This window comes from Myotis yumanensis, unplaced genomic scaffold, assembly GCF_028538775.1.
Source record: "Myotis yumanensis isolate MYYU_CA2020_CCGP unplaced genomic scaffold, mMyoYum1.0.hap1 SCAF_2, whole genome shotgun sequence".
In the NCBI taxonomy this organism is placed as follows: Eukaryota; Metazoa; Chordata; class Mammalia; order Chiroptera; family Vespertilionidae; genus Myotis; species Myotis yumanensis.
In genome coordinates this window covers 172,448,436-172,463,186 of record NW_027223753.1, presented here as the reverse complement: position 1 = coordinate 172,463,186, position 14,751 = coordinate 172,448,436, and the positions used below count along the sequence as shown (strand labels likewise).

The 14,751-nt window shown below is 43.7% G+C and overlaps 1 protein-coding gene and 1 pseudogene across 1 annotated transcript in view; both read left to right on the top strand.

Annotated features, from left to right (window-relative positions):
- Positions 1 to 3,502, top strand: part of LOC139004012 (kininogen-2-like) — a 36,021-nt gene extending 32,519 nt beyond the window's left edge. Inside the window, exon 10 of the mRNA XM_070406610.1 lies at positions 3,272 to 3,502. Within this exon, the coding sequence (XP_070262711.1) occupies positions 3,272 to 3,352 (81 nt within the window). The 3' untranslated portion in view covers positions 3,353 to 3,502. The remainder of the gene's footprint in view (positions 1 to 3,271) is intronic.
- LOC139004445 (kininogen-2-like) lies at positions 565 to 1,955 on the top strand (annotated as a pseudogene).
- Positions 3,503 to 14,751: the final 11,249 nt, after the last annotated feature.

Here is a 14,751-nt window from a genome sequence, read left to right as displayed (position 1 = left end):
ACTATCTTTTTAGAATTGAGAGAACTCTCACATTTCTGTGCTGACCTCTCCTTTTTATGTCTAGAAAGGAAAACAACAGTCAGTCCCCTAATCACTTCTCACCCTTTGTCAGTGTCCCATCCTTCAGGAGGCTCTCTCTTAATGAAGGGCAGCCCCTGCCTTGCAGAGCCAATACTGGCTGTGGGGCTTTAAGATGTGCCTGAGATGCTTCACTGGCATCTGCCTCCATCCAAGGGACTTGGGAGAAATACAGATCTCAGACCCCACTCCACATCGACTGAATCCAAATCTGCATTTTAACATGGTCCTCAGAGTTTCATACCCACATTCAAGTGTGAGAAGCATTAGTTTCTATCATCTTTTCCAATTCTTAAGAGAACCTTGTAAGACTTTTCCCATTATCAAGGATGAGACACTAAAAATTACAAAGATGCTGAGATCCTGGAGTGGATAATAACATGATCAAGTGCTTGCTCTGTCCTAGGCACTGTACTGAGGGCTTCACACATATTTTTCTCTTGACAACTCTCTGAGGGAGGTGCTGCTGTTATTCCTATTTTAGAGATGAGAAAAGTGGAGCTAGTGGTGCACGGATGCAAGTGTAGGTCAAATCAGAGTCATCCGTGTTCACATGATGCTAACAACTAGGCTCTGGCTTATTTGACTCCAAAGACCATGCTCTTTGCACCACTGACACTGCCTCTAGCATCCCATTCTCACCAGTAGTGAAATGTAGGTGGAAATCATCCAGATCTTCAATGCGAGTTGCCTCTTATCTTTTTTTTCTGATTTAGACTTTTGCCTTGTATAGGTATATATGTAGTCTCACACAGACATTATACGAAGGCTGGTTTTCAAGCTTGTGAATATGTCCTAATGTGTTTCAGCCCAACAAAGTAATTGTGGGCACATGCTGCATATATATTCAGTCCATAAAGCCATTTAGGGCCTTTGGTATAAACACTGTAATTGTGCTAATAGAATTAGTATCAATTAATAACATGGTGTTATGTAGTTCAACCACCCAATTTTTCAAGATAAAGAAAAACCTCTACAGTTTAGAGGAGAATTTTTAAGAAATATCCACAAATTAAAAAATCAATCAAAAGAAGAAAAGATATTCATTCTCATCCTTTCTGCATTATTAACATAGCACTTAAAACCTGGCTAAAGACTTGCTCCATTGTAAACCAAGATAGCGTTGCCAGGTCTCAGTCCCTTCTTTCTTCATTGAGAGTGAGGTTTCCACAGTAATCCATTCATTTTAATATTTCCTGGTTAGACCATATTGCTGAAAAGACCTCCAAGTCTTTCACCTTTCTGATCAGTACAAGTGGCGGAAACAAAATAAGAAACAACTGTAAGTCCACCCCACACTTCCATGGTACCTGCTCAAGACGAAGATAAAGATTCAGAAAAAGAACAAGGACCCACTTGTGATCATGGCTGGGGCTATGAAAAGCAAATAAAACATGGCCGTGGCAATGGACATAAAAGGGAACATGGCCTAACCCATAGACATAAACATGAGCATGGTCATGGCCATGAAAAACATAAAAATAAAGGAAAACAGAATGGAAAGCACAATGGTTGGAGAACAAGTTCTTTTGAAGATAAGACTACATCTTCAGAGACACCAGAGAAGACAGAAGGGCCAAAATCCTCCCTCCCTAGCCCTGTCAGGTGTGGCAGTTGCCTTTCCTGAATTTCGGGACTTAGATCTCATTGCAGCTATGATGACTAATATACCGCCAACTCCCACAGAGAATGATGATTCTTGGATCCCTGAAATCCAGATAGAGCCCAATAGCCTTTCATTTAACCTGATAACTGATTTCCCAGAAACAACTTCCTGCAAGTGTCCTGGACGCCCCTGGTAGCCAGTTAATGGAATGAATCCAATTGTGGAAACAAAATAATTACATGATTTCGATCTCTCTGATGCTTTTTATTAATGTATGCAGCCATGGGTGTTTCTTTAATACTTCATCATCCCCTTTCACCACTGTCCAAATACCCTGATATAAGGCACCAAAGATCATGAAGCTTCAAAACAGCCTAGAGAGAAGTGGTGAGACTCCCAATGGGGACACCATCAATTTCTATGGACAACACAAAACTGTGTGCCGATTTCTAAATCCTTTCTGAATCTTCCTAATGAGTTTTATTTTCTTTCTTTTTGTTGTTGTTTTTTTTTTTTGTTTGTTTGTTTGTTTGGTGTGTAGCCCGGGAACTTCACGAGTTTTCTTAACTAGCACAGAAAATGGACAAACAAATGTGCCTTGTGGCCTACTGCAATTTGCTTTTCTAATAACAAATATGTACCTTAGAATGGATGTCATAGTCTGTCATACAAAGATTCTTGCCATTCTGAATAAACGGTGGCATCTGGTCCATGAACACATGTGAAAATAAGGAAAGTCAAAAGACTGAATGTGAACTTCTTAATAGGGCAAAAATAATAATAAAAGCTACCAGAGGTCAAAGAGGGACAACAAGAAAGACAGACTGGCCAAAGGGAGGACAGGCGGAAATAAACTAATTGACTTTCTGTTTCCAAACGGGCTAGTCATATCAAATAGTTACTCCCACTTCACAAAGCTATTCTGATAATTCTCTTTCTGAATCAGAGTGTTTCTCAGAAGTCAGCAAATTCTATTTACTCATTAACTACTCTTTGCAACAAGGCTTTGAAATAGGAGTTTTCTGTTTGTTTATCTGTTGCTGATGGTAGAATGAGCAATCCTTACTTTTCAGCAGCTCTGAGTTTAATGATAACAATGGAAAGCAGGAGTAGTGATATAAAAGGAAATCTTTTTTATAATTGACAAGTAATATCATAAGATGTGATGGAAAATTTTTTCAGAAATTTTATGAGGAAATGCCTCTCTAGCCACACCTTATCATCGAATCATTTTTTACTAGGGCATTGAAGAGCGCTGACTTTTACAAAAAAAGAACAATATGATGGTCTTAAATTGCTTTTAATATGAGGAAAGCATGCATTTCATAATTACTGCTGTGTTCTGGCTAGTGAAACAGGACAGGGCTTTAAACAACTACAGTTGCTTATGGAGGCATGTGCCACTGTGACTTCAAGTTATCGGATGCATTTGAGCCTCTGAGTTTTTATTCCATTTCAAACATTATCTGTACTTTTCAATAAAGAACCAATGATGTCAGGAACAAGTCTCATCTTGCCAACTGGTTGCTTCACTCTTCTCTTGTGGAATGATAACACCATTTTAACAGAATTTTACTATACTTACAGAAGCAACTAAAGCCCTGCGTGTACAAGGGCCGACTTCGGGAGGCAGGGGCACAGCCAACACCTAAGAGTGAGGCCTCTTGACAAGTGGGCAGAATCTCCACTTCTCGCACAATAGCCCCAGCAACCTGTCAGCAGCCCTGAATGGAAGGACAAGAAGATGGGATAGAATGTCAGTAGAGAAGAATGCCATTTTATCATTCTGTTTCTGTCTGAAATAAAGTTTGATCTTAATGTTCACACTCCTGGTTCATTCACAGTAGTAGGCTTTCAGCCACACCCATCCTGCAGCAAGGTCCAGTTGATCAGAGAGATCGCTCTACCATGGAGACTCATAGTGCAACTCTGGAACAGGCGGGGATCCCTTAAGTGGGCCTTCCCTACCACCAGGACCTCAACATGGCTCTAAATCAAGGGTTTGTGGGTAATGTTTCCATCAGCAATCTAAGGAATCTCTCTACCTTCCCTTCTTCCTCTCTCTCCTCTCCCCCCTCCTGATTTTCAGCCCAAAGTTAAGAGTATTTTCTCTTGTTTTGTTATTTTTTTTTGAAGATCTAGATAACTACCAAAAAAGAAAATGAAACAATTCTTTGTTAATAGGATGCCTACCAACTTTTCACTAACAAAAAACATCAAACATCAAAAAAGTTTAAAGAAAATTTAAAATTATCTTTTTGCTTCAAATAATTTTTAAAAAGTTGAAATCTAATAGAATAAAAATGATAAGAGATTTTTAATTTTCTGAAATAGGTATTTACTGAGGGCTTATAGGAGCCATTTACCATGTTGGACAGTTTCTGTTTGGAGTGTTACTTAGTCCTCACAACAACTCTGAGGTCCCCATGACCACCTTTCATTTACAATGAGGAAACTAGCTCCCAGTGCCCTGCGCAGGGTCACATAATTACTACACGACAGAGCTGGCATTCATACTCAGACCTTTTGAACTTCATTACACCAAGTTACCATGAGGTATTATTATCAATGTTGGCATTACAAAAACACATTTCTGAATCTGAGATGATCATTATCTCAATACAAAAACCCTTATTAAATATCTTATTATGTCTGATGCTGTTCTGAGTACTGGTCAGGGCAAACTATGACAGAGTCAAGCACTGGCATTGGCTATTAGGCAGCCTGAATCCAAAAGTTAAAAATTTACTTAAGTTATCAACATCCCTGTGTCCTCATCTGAAATATCCTATTTAATAAAAAAGTAATATGCTAATTGCCCATCACTCCAACACACAAGATGGCTGCCCCCATATGGCCAAAGATGGCTGCCAGAAGATGGCCATTAGGGGAGGGGAGTTGGAGGCAACCAGGCTGGCAGGGGAGGGCAGTTAGGGGTGAGCAAACCTGCAGGAGAGGGCAGTTATGGGTAGCCAGGCCTACAGGGAAGGGCAGTTGGGGGCACTCGGGCCAGCAGGAGAGCAGTTAGGCATTGATCAGGCTGGCAGGGGAGTGGTTAGGGGGTGATCAGGCTGACAGGCAGAAGCAGTTAGGGGCAATCAGGCAGACGTGCAGGTGAGCAGTTGGGAGCCAGCAGTCCAGGATTGTGAGAGGGATGTCCTAGATTTGAGAGGTTGCAGGCTTGGCTGAGGAACACAACTCCCCCATCCCCACCCCCCACCCCCATCCCACCTGCATGAATTTTGCGCACCAGGCCTCTAGTTAGGTAAATAATATGCTCACATTTTATGTGTCTGGTGAGAATTAAAAGAGTCAATTCCTTTAGCTGATAATGCTTAGCACATGGCAACCATTTAGTAAAGGGTAGCTATTATTGCATTACTGGAACACAACTGTGTTACTTTTTTAATTTAACTCTGGGGGAAAATATTTTGTCAGACAATTAGATGTGTTTAACAGAGCATATATCCCCTTTTGCCTTTGTAGCCATACACATCATTCTAAGGTTGTAATCAGCTCATATCAAGTGGCCAGTAACAGCTACGCCATCATTTTCAATTCCACAGTTCCCAACCTGGCTGCACATTAGAATAACTGAGGGAGCTCTAGACCATGGGAAGCCAAATCTCTGTGAGTTGTTCTGAATATCAGTATTTTTCAAAAGTTCTCCATTGATGCTAATGCATCTAAAGTTGAGAACAATTGATTTAGGCCTACTGTGTTTCCATTTAATCCAGGTTTACAATGTTCCTCTTTATTGACTTTCAAATCTTTTTTTTAATAGGAAGGTTATAAGATTCACAAGGCATGAATGGATGGATGGATGGATGGATGGATGGACAGATGGACAGACAGTTAACTAAGCATTATATTCTCTAGGTTTGTTGCAACAAAAATGAAGAGTACAAGATGGGTATGAATGGCCCTAACCGGTTTGGCTCAGTGGATAGAGCATCAGCCTTCGGACTCAAGGGTCCCAGGTTCGATTCCAGTCAAGGGCATGTACCTTGGTTGCGGGCACATCCCCAGTGGGGAGTGTGCAAGAGGCAGCTGATCGATGTTTCTCTCTCATCGATGTTTCTAACTCTCTATCTCTCTCCCTTCCTCTCTGTAAAAAATCAATAAAATATATTTTTTAAAAAAAGATGGGTATGAATGGCCTTTCAAAGACTTATAAACAAATATTTACTGAATCTGACAAGTGAAGGACAGGAATAAGTCAAAGATGACAAAAGTTTTCCAATCTAGTTGCCTAAGGGAATAGTAATGCCATTAATACAAACAAGAAAACTGGAAGCTGATCTGTGCTTTCTAGTAACTCTAAAAACCAGACTGACCCCAAATGCACATAATTTAAGGGATTTCAACAACTGACTGAGCATATGAAATCATTATGGATGTAAAACACTACTAAGACCCACCTCAAATTATTTCATTTACTGCAATATCTGTGGCACCTGCCATATTAACAGGGAAGGACCATTAGATACTCATGGATTAAGCTTGTGAAAAACAAGTGAGAAAACTACAATTGCAGGACTCCTCCTATCAAAAAGAACAGAGAGGGGAGAAATTATTTTCTGAAAGTAATCTTAACTTCTATTTGACTGATGAATTAGAAGCCTGACACTAGCAAAAGATCTTTATTCTGGCAGCTTTTCTGTCTCCTATCTTCTCTATATGGAATTTCTGAGTGTGAGGAAATACCACTATTATTAAAACCGGATAAAATAGTAGCTCTTGGAAAAATGAAAGTACCAGCTTTTTTACATAAGTAATATTAAACACCTGGGAGCTTTTGTCAAATTAGCTATACAGGAATTGTCTCCAAGAAGCCCCTTTTCTGTGTGGTTCTGGGTTAGCTTTGTTCAAAGGAGACATTTGTGTGTGAACAAGAAGATGGAATGAAGCAGAGCTATGACTCTCGGAAAGTCACACAGTGAGATGCAGTGAGTGAGGACTCAGAGGCAAGAGCTCAGGCCTGGCCTCATCTTTCCTTCTTTGGAAAGTAGCTCTCTCCACCACAGCTGGCCATGTTGACCTACAGCCACAGGAGGTGCTCTAGGGCAACAGCCTTCTGTGGGTTTCTTCACTAACTTTCCTCATAGTTCCTCTGGCAGCTGGATGTGCCTGTCCAGATTTCAAAATCCATTCACGGGAGGGGAGTCCCTCAGCCCGGCCTGCACCCTCTCCAATCCTGGTCCCCTCAAGGGATATCTGACTGCCAGATATCCCTTTAGCAATCCAGTACCGCTGGCTCCTAACTGCTCACCTGCCCACCTGCCTGATTGCCCCTAACCACTCTGCCTTCCTGCCTGATTGCCCCTAACTACCCTTACCTGCAGGCCTGATCATGCCTAACTGCTCACCTGCTGGTCTGATCATCCCTAACCACATCTGCCTCATCCCCACCACTGTGGCTTTGTCTGCAAGGAAGACTGCACAACTGGAAGATGTCTGGTTGATCCAGTCTAATTAGCATATTACCCATTTATTAGTATAGGTCAGAGGCCCGATGCATGAAAATTTGTGCAAGAATAGGTCTTACTTCCCCCAGCTGCTGGCACCAGCTTCCCTCCTGCATCCAGGACCCAGGCTGGCTTCCCTCAGGCCCTGGCTTCATCAGGAAGAACGTCCAGAAGGATTTCTGGTCTAATTTGCATATTACCCTATTATTATTATTATTATTTTTGCCTTTCAATAATAACTTTATTTTTTTCTTTAATTAAATCTTTATTGTTCAGATTATTACAGTTGTTCCTCTTTCCCCCCCCATAGCTCCCTTCCACCTGGTTCCCACCCAACCCTCTGCCCTCCAAACCCACCCCTGACTGTCCTCGTCCATAGGTGCACGATTTTTGTCCAGTCTCTTTCTGCATCCCCAAAGTCCTTCTGCCCTGCAAGAATAGTCAGTCCACTCCCTTTCTATGCCCCTGATTCTATGATAATCACTAGTTTATTCTGTTCATCAGATGATTTATTCACTTGATTTTTAGACTCACTTGTTGATAGATGTGTATTTGTTGTTCATAATTTGTATCTTTACCTTTTTCTTCTTCTTCTTCGTCTTCTTAAAGGTTACCTTTCAGCATTTCATATAATACTGGTTTGGTGGCGATGAACTCCTTTGGTTTTTCCTTATCTGTGAAGCTCTTTATCTGACCTTCAATTCTGAATGATAGCTTTGCTGGATAAAGTAATCTTGGTTGTAGGTTCTTGCTATTCATCACTTTGAATATTTCTTGCCACTCCCTTCTGGCTTGCAAAGTTTCTGTTGAGAAATCAGCTGACAGTCGTATGGGTACTTTCTTGTAGGTAACTGACTGTCTTTCTCTTGCTGCTTTTAAGATTCTCTCTTTGTCTTTTGCTCTTGGCATTTTAATTATGTGTGTCTTGGTGTGGTCCTCTTTGGATTCCTTTTTTTGGAGTTCTCTGCACTTCCTGACTTGTAAGTCTATTTCTTTCACCAGGTAGGGGAAGTTTTCTGTCATTATTTCTTCAAATAGGTTTTCAATATCTTGCTCTCTCTCTTCTTCTGGCACCTCTATAATTTGGATGTTGGTACGCTTGAAGCTTTTTCAGAGGCTCCTTACACTATCTTCGTATTTTTGGATTATTTTTTCATCTTGCTTTTCCAGTTGTGTGTTTTTTGCTTCTTCATATTTCAAATCTTTGACTTGATTCTTGCACTCCTCTGGTCTGCTGTTGGAACTCTGCATAATATCCTTTATTTCAGTCAGTGTCTGCTTAATTTCTAGTTGGTCCTTTTTCATAACCTCGAGGGTCTCACTAGATTTCTTGAGGATCTCACCAGACTTATTGAGGTTCTTACTAAATTTATCGGTGGTTTCTAGAAAGTTCTTGAAAAACCTTAAAAGTGTGGTTTTGAACTCTATATCCAGTTGTTTGCTTTCCTCCATTTCTGTCATTTGTGATCTGTTTCTTTGTCTCCGCATTTTTTATGCTTCCCTGTGTTGGTATAGTGGCTTTTTGTGCTAGGTGTCCTATAGGGCCCAGTGGCTCAGCCTCCCTAATTACCTGAGGTGGACACTCTTGGTGCATCCCTTTGTGGGCTTTGTGCACAGTCTTGTTGTAGTTAAGCCTTGATTGTTGTAGGTATCACTGGGAGGAATTGACCTCCAGGCCAATTGGCTGTGAGAATCAGCTGTGTCTATGGTGGGAGAACTTCTGTGCTGAAGACACCCTTCTGAGGCAAGACTTGTTTCAGTGGGGCTTTGGTGCTCACTGAGTCTGCCCACTGAGTGTGTCCCTTATGGATATGAGGAGTTGTAATCTGGATGGTCCCACTCTAACCACTGGGTACACTGGCTCTTGAATCTAAGGAGGTGCTAATTTAGCCTCTGCCTGAGGCTACCCAGCAGGAGCTACGAAGAGATCTGCAGATTCCTGTTCCTTGTTTGGGGTTTGGAGGTGCCCAAATGAGCCCCAGCTGTGAAGCAATGCAAGCTGCTCTGGGGCCTTCGGCCTTCTCTTGGATGTTCTGGGTCTGTCTTGCCCAGTTGCAGTTTGTTAGGTAATTTTCAAATTACAAAGGGCCAGGGCATTCATATGCAAAAGCCTCTGCTGAAGCTTGGGTGGGGCGGGGTCTCAGGGAATCAACAGGGCGGAGAAAGCAGCTATGGCTGATCCTCAGCCCTGCCCTAAGGGGCCCGGTGTCTCAGTGTCCTGGTAATCACTGCAAGTACCTTTGAGAGAAAGCCGCCCTTGAGTTTTGAGTTCTGCCCACTGCCAGACAGTCCAGTTTCTCCCTGTATGAGTCTGGGTCCCCAGAGACTCACCCGGAACTGGAGTTCAGAACAGTCAGGGGCTTTTTTTCCCTCCTGATTCAAAAAGACAGCCGCATCCTCAGTTGCCAGCCCTTGCTGTGTGCGCCTCCGTACCTCTGCACTTCTGTACCTCCTTTGAGTCTCAGTTTGCTTTTCTTTTTCCTTCTAGTTGTAGAATTTCCACTCAGCCAGCCTTCCTGTGGTTCTGGATGATGTCCGTTTTGTCTTTTAGTTGTATTTCTGAATTTGTTGTGGGAGGCAGCAATTTCAGGTTTTTACCTATGCCACCATCTTGGTTTCTCCCTACCTTTTATTATATAGGACAGCATGACCCTTGTGCTGGAAGGAGCCATTATTATAAGGGACAATAAGTAAAATTTCCCTTTGCTCTGGACGGTGTCACAGCCTCTATCTCCAGGGGCTGTTCTTTGTACAAACAGCTTTGAAAGATAGTCTCAAACCCCCAGCTCCCTGCCATCACTGGCTCCACCCCTGCCCAGGCCTAACACCTGTGGCAGAGGCATTAGGCCTGAGCAGAGGACCCCCAGCTCCCGCAATCATCAGATCCCCCCTTGCTTCCCGTGATCGCTGGCTCTGCCTCTGCCCCCACCATTGCTGGCTCCCTCCCTGCTCCCCACCATCATGGGCTCTGCCACTGCCCAGGCCTAATGCCTCTGACTGAGGCGTTAGGCTTGGGCAGGGGACCTCCAGCTCCCTGTCATCGCCAGCTCCGCCTCTACTCCCCATGATTGCTGGCTCCCTCCCTGCTCCCACCATCTTCGGCTCCTCCCCTGCTTCCCATGATTGCCAGCTCTGCCCATGCCCAGGCCTAATGCCTGTGGCCGAGGTGCATTAGGCCTGGGCAGGGGACCCCCAGCTCCCTGCGATTGCCAGCTCCACCCCTGGTCCCGATGATTACAGGCTCTGCACCTGACCCAGCTCCCACAGTTGCTGGCTCTGCCCCTGCTCCCTGCCATTGCTGGGTCCCTATCTGCTTCTCGACATCTCTGGCTCTGCTCCAGCCCAGGCCTAATGCCTGTGGCCAAGGCATTAGGCCTGGACAGGGGACCCCTCAGCTCTATTTGTAGGCTCTGATTGCTGCTGGGCACCTATGTATGCAAATTACCTGCCATCTTTGGTTAATTTGCATACTCATCTGATTGACTGATTGGCATAGGGAAGGTATGGTCAATTTGCATGTTTTTATATTATTAGGTAAGATAGAGGCCTGGTGTACGGGTGAGGGCTGGCTGGTGTGCCCTGAAGGGTATCCTGGATCAGGGTGGGGGTCCCGCTGGGATGCCTGGCCAGCCTGGGTGAGGGGATGAGGGCTATTTTCAGGCTGGCCATACCCCTTTCAGGGTGGGGGTCCCCACTGGGGTGCTGGCCAGTCTGGGTGAGGAGCTGAGGGCTGTTTGCATGCTGGCCACACCCCCTTCAGGGTAGGGGTCCCCACTAGTGTGCTTGGACAGCCTGGATGAGGGACTGAGGGCCGTTTTGAGGCTGGCCACACCCCCTTCAGGGTATGGGTTTCTACTGGGGTGCCTGGTCAGCCTGGTGAGGGGCTGAAGACTGTTATGAGGAATCAGGTATCTGGGATTTATTTAACTTCTATAATTGAAACTTTGTAGCCTTGGTCTGGCTCAAAGCCTTGGTTGCCCCTGGCAACCCAGGTTCCAAGCCCCTCCTTGAGTGTAGGCCTTGCCTGGCTGGAAGCAGGTATCTGGGATTTATTTATCTTCAATAATTGAATCTTTCTAGCTTTGAGCAGAGCTCAGGGCCAGCCAGGGTAGGTGGGAAGCTTGGCTTCCTCCATCGCTGGCGACAATCAAAGCCTCCTGCTCACTCTAGCTCTATGGCTGCCGCCATTTTGTGATGAAGTGATGGTTATTTTGCATATTACTCTTTTATTAGATAGGATAGCCAGGACATCCAGAAAGAACCTGCATGCCAGAAAGAATACATGGAGGTGAAGATATATCTATCCCCGGCAGCCCTGATAACAATCTTGTGAAAAATCACGAGTCCCCTCTCCATTCCCCAGTGAGGAGCTCAGGGCTGTTCCATTTCACATCATTGACCATTCACTGGCTCAGGACTGCCAGGAAGCTTTCCCAAAGCCAGTAAGAAGGTCCACCAACGCTAAACATCACTTTATAGTGTAAAGGAATATAGGGGGGGAAGGAGGTGTGGTGGGAACTTGCAACCTAGTTCAGCATCGGGTTAGAACTGGAGTCTTATATGCCAACTCTGAGTGACTTGGGAAGAGCTTCAGAGCCTAACCCCAGGGCCCTACCATAGCTGACTTAGGCGGAGTTGCAGAACATGACCCAATACTCTGCCAAGACTGACTTGGGCAGAGCTACAGTGTCCTCAGGAGCCCGCCACAGGAGGAAATATATAGGTCAGAGCCTCCCTACAAGTTGAGTTCAGGCTTTGGATCCAGAATTCCCCTGGACTAGCAGATCTGTGAAATAAAGGTTAAACTTTCCTCCCTCAGAGTGCTGGCCAATCATTCTCCCGTGCAGTCTGCCACAACACTAGATCAGACAGTTCCCCAGGACAGACTATCTCTCCTACTCACCATCATTCTGTATTCTCCTGACCCTTGTCACCCTAGCACGCTCACTGCATCCCTGAAATGTCTGTCTCATCTGAATCTACCCCAGTAACTGGATGGCATCACTAGCATTGTGTCAGTATTTAAGATTCAATAAAGCAAGGGGAAGAAAAGGCATGGCTCTCATGAGTACCCTAAGTCTTAGCAAAACAATATTGTAGGAAAAGCTTATTCTCATCCTTGGTGGATTTTCCCCATCCCATCACTTTCCTTTCACAGCATCTGGTTTGCCCAGGGCTCTCCATATTGGACATGAACAATACAGCAATAATTGAAAGACTTAATGAAGGAACTCTCTCAATGAAGCATAAAACAGTTTTGGTTTTAATCAATAGCATTCCCCCAACCCACCTTTGTGAGAGCCCCTTAATAACACCTTGGCCAGATTTCATAGTATTCCAGTTATTCTAAGCTGCATTGGAGTGGAACTCTTTGAGTATCTAAAAACTATTGTTGTTAATATTGAAAGTTTGATATCAAAAAAAGTCAAAATGTGTCTCTTCCACTCTTAGCACTCCCTAAGCCAATCTGGACTCTGGAGGAGTGTGGTCTGCTTTTTGTATGGTAAACCCTGACCTTTCCCTCTCTCTTTGAACTCCTTCCAGGTTCTGTATGGTGTCACCGTAGTTCTCAACCTTGACTGCACATTTGATTCATCTTAGAATTTCAAATCTACCAATGCCTGGGTTTAATACCCAGAGATCCTGGTTGAATTGCTCTCATGGGAGACCTGGACATAAGGACTTTTCAAAACTCCTCAGGTGATTCTGCTAAGGCTGAGCACCATTGCTATGGACACTTATCGACACTCACTACAGAGGAGATAGCGGGGAGGGAGATGCTATATAAGTGGGAAGGGGATCTGGGCTGATTCCCTCTGGTCTGATGTTTCTGGGTTTTCCTGGTATAAAGGATCCATATAGATAAACTGGTTTCTTTGGAGAAATAGAGCTGAGAGGTCAGGTTAATCCTAGCTCTGTCCCCCAATGCTGAGCCCCTCTCCCAATGGTGTATTCCCTTTAACCCCTACTCTGGGATGGGTGGGCATCAAATGGCTTGAATTCTACCCTCACTACAGTTCTCTTCCACAGGAAAAAATATTTTTGGCATGCTTTAAGAGCCATGGAGAACTGGAATGATAGCTGGTGCCCTCAACTTCTTCTCAGGCACAATAATAATAATAACAAAAATAATAATCAATAGCATAATTTATTCAGCACCTCAATGTGTTCCAAGAATTGTATTATTTACTTGATATGTTTTCTTATTTAATTATCATACAATCCTGCCAGGAGGCATTAATCCCCATTTTAAACATGAGGAAACAAAGACTCAGAGATGTTTCATAGCTAACCTAGCATTACACAGGAAGAGGATAACAACACACAGTTGAAATTCAGATCCGACTCCAAAGCAACAACCTCTTAATCATTTTATTCTACCTGAACTCAGGTCCTCCCTTAAATAATATAGCTGTTTAGTGCTAAAGACTTATAGTGCTATAAATCAACAAGGAGACCGATGGTTGCAATCCCTGGCTGAAACTGGCTGGCAGATGGAGGAAAATTATTTACTGCTAACCCTACCCCCCACAACAATGAATGAGGCAGTGCTTATGGTCAAAAACACTTTGGACCTGGTACCTACTAGAAATATCCAGATTTGTGCAGCTCACAATTTCACCCACTAATCAGAGTCATGTCTCAACTTTCTGTCCCCAGGACCCATTAATCATTTACTGCATATTGACAAAGATGTTAACCTGAGGGTCAAGGTGAACTGAGTTAAGCCACCGCTTTCCAATATTGTCATCACAGTGCACCAAGGAACATGGAAGGCCGATGAACCTTGGGAATTAGCATGGCTGTGTTGAGACAGCGGTGGCTCAAAGCAATTTCCTGACCTAATAGCCTCAAAGGAAATGTTTACTGGACCTTACTGATCTTTACTGATCTTTATTGACCTTAGAGATGGTCTATCTGCTACCTGTTAGCCGTGCTTTACTGAAGGCAAGATGTATATGAAAAATTGAATAAAAAGTGGATAAGGCCAGGATTCAGTGTGCCTCTCCAAGAGAGATGTGTCCACCTGGGGCCCCATGCCTTCTAAATTCATACTTCTTGTATAGTATTTTCATTTGTGCGTCAGCCCCTTCTTCAGATCCTGAACCCCAGCTGCAAAAGGTTGCGGCATTCTGGTGCCATGAACAGGAATCTGGAGGAAAAAATTAGGCTGAGCAAAAAAATGAAGTCAAAAAGGAAAAGTGGAAATTCACCACAAAGGTGGGAAATTCACTGTGCACAAACCCATGCCAGCTTAGAAGTCATGACTGTAAGTAGACGAGGAATGTTTTGATTCAGCCACATTATAATGGGGAAGAATTAGAGTAAAAGGCAAAAACATCATTGTAAATTTTTAGCTTGCATGCTCAAGGATAAAGGAATTAAGGTGTCACAAGGTACTCTCTTAAATCAGGCTCAAGGAAAAGGAATGCCATTGACATCTTTATCTCTGTGGGTCTTGTTCAAACTGCATTATGCTCATTCCTATTGGGGATCAAAATTCTGTAAAACCTAAGGCCCTGGATCCTCCAGCTCTAGTGTAGGAAGACTCATCCACTAGAGAAAAGGGGCTAATAGTCCTTTTACAAAAAGACTCTT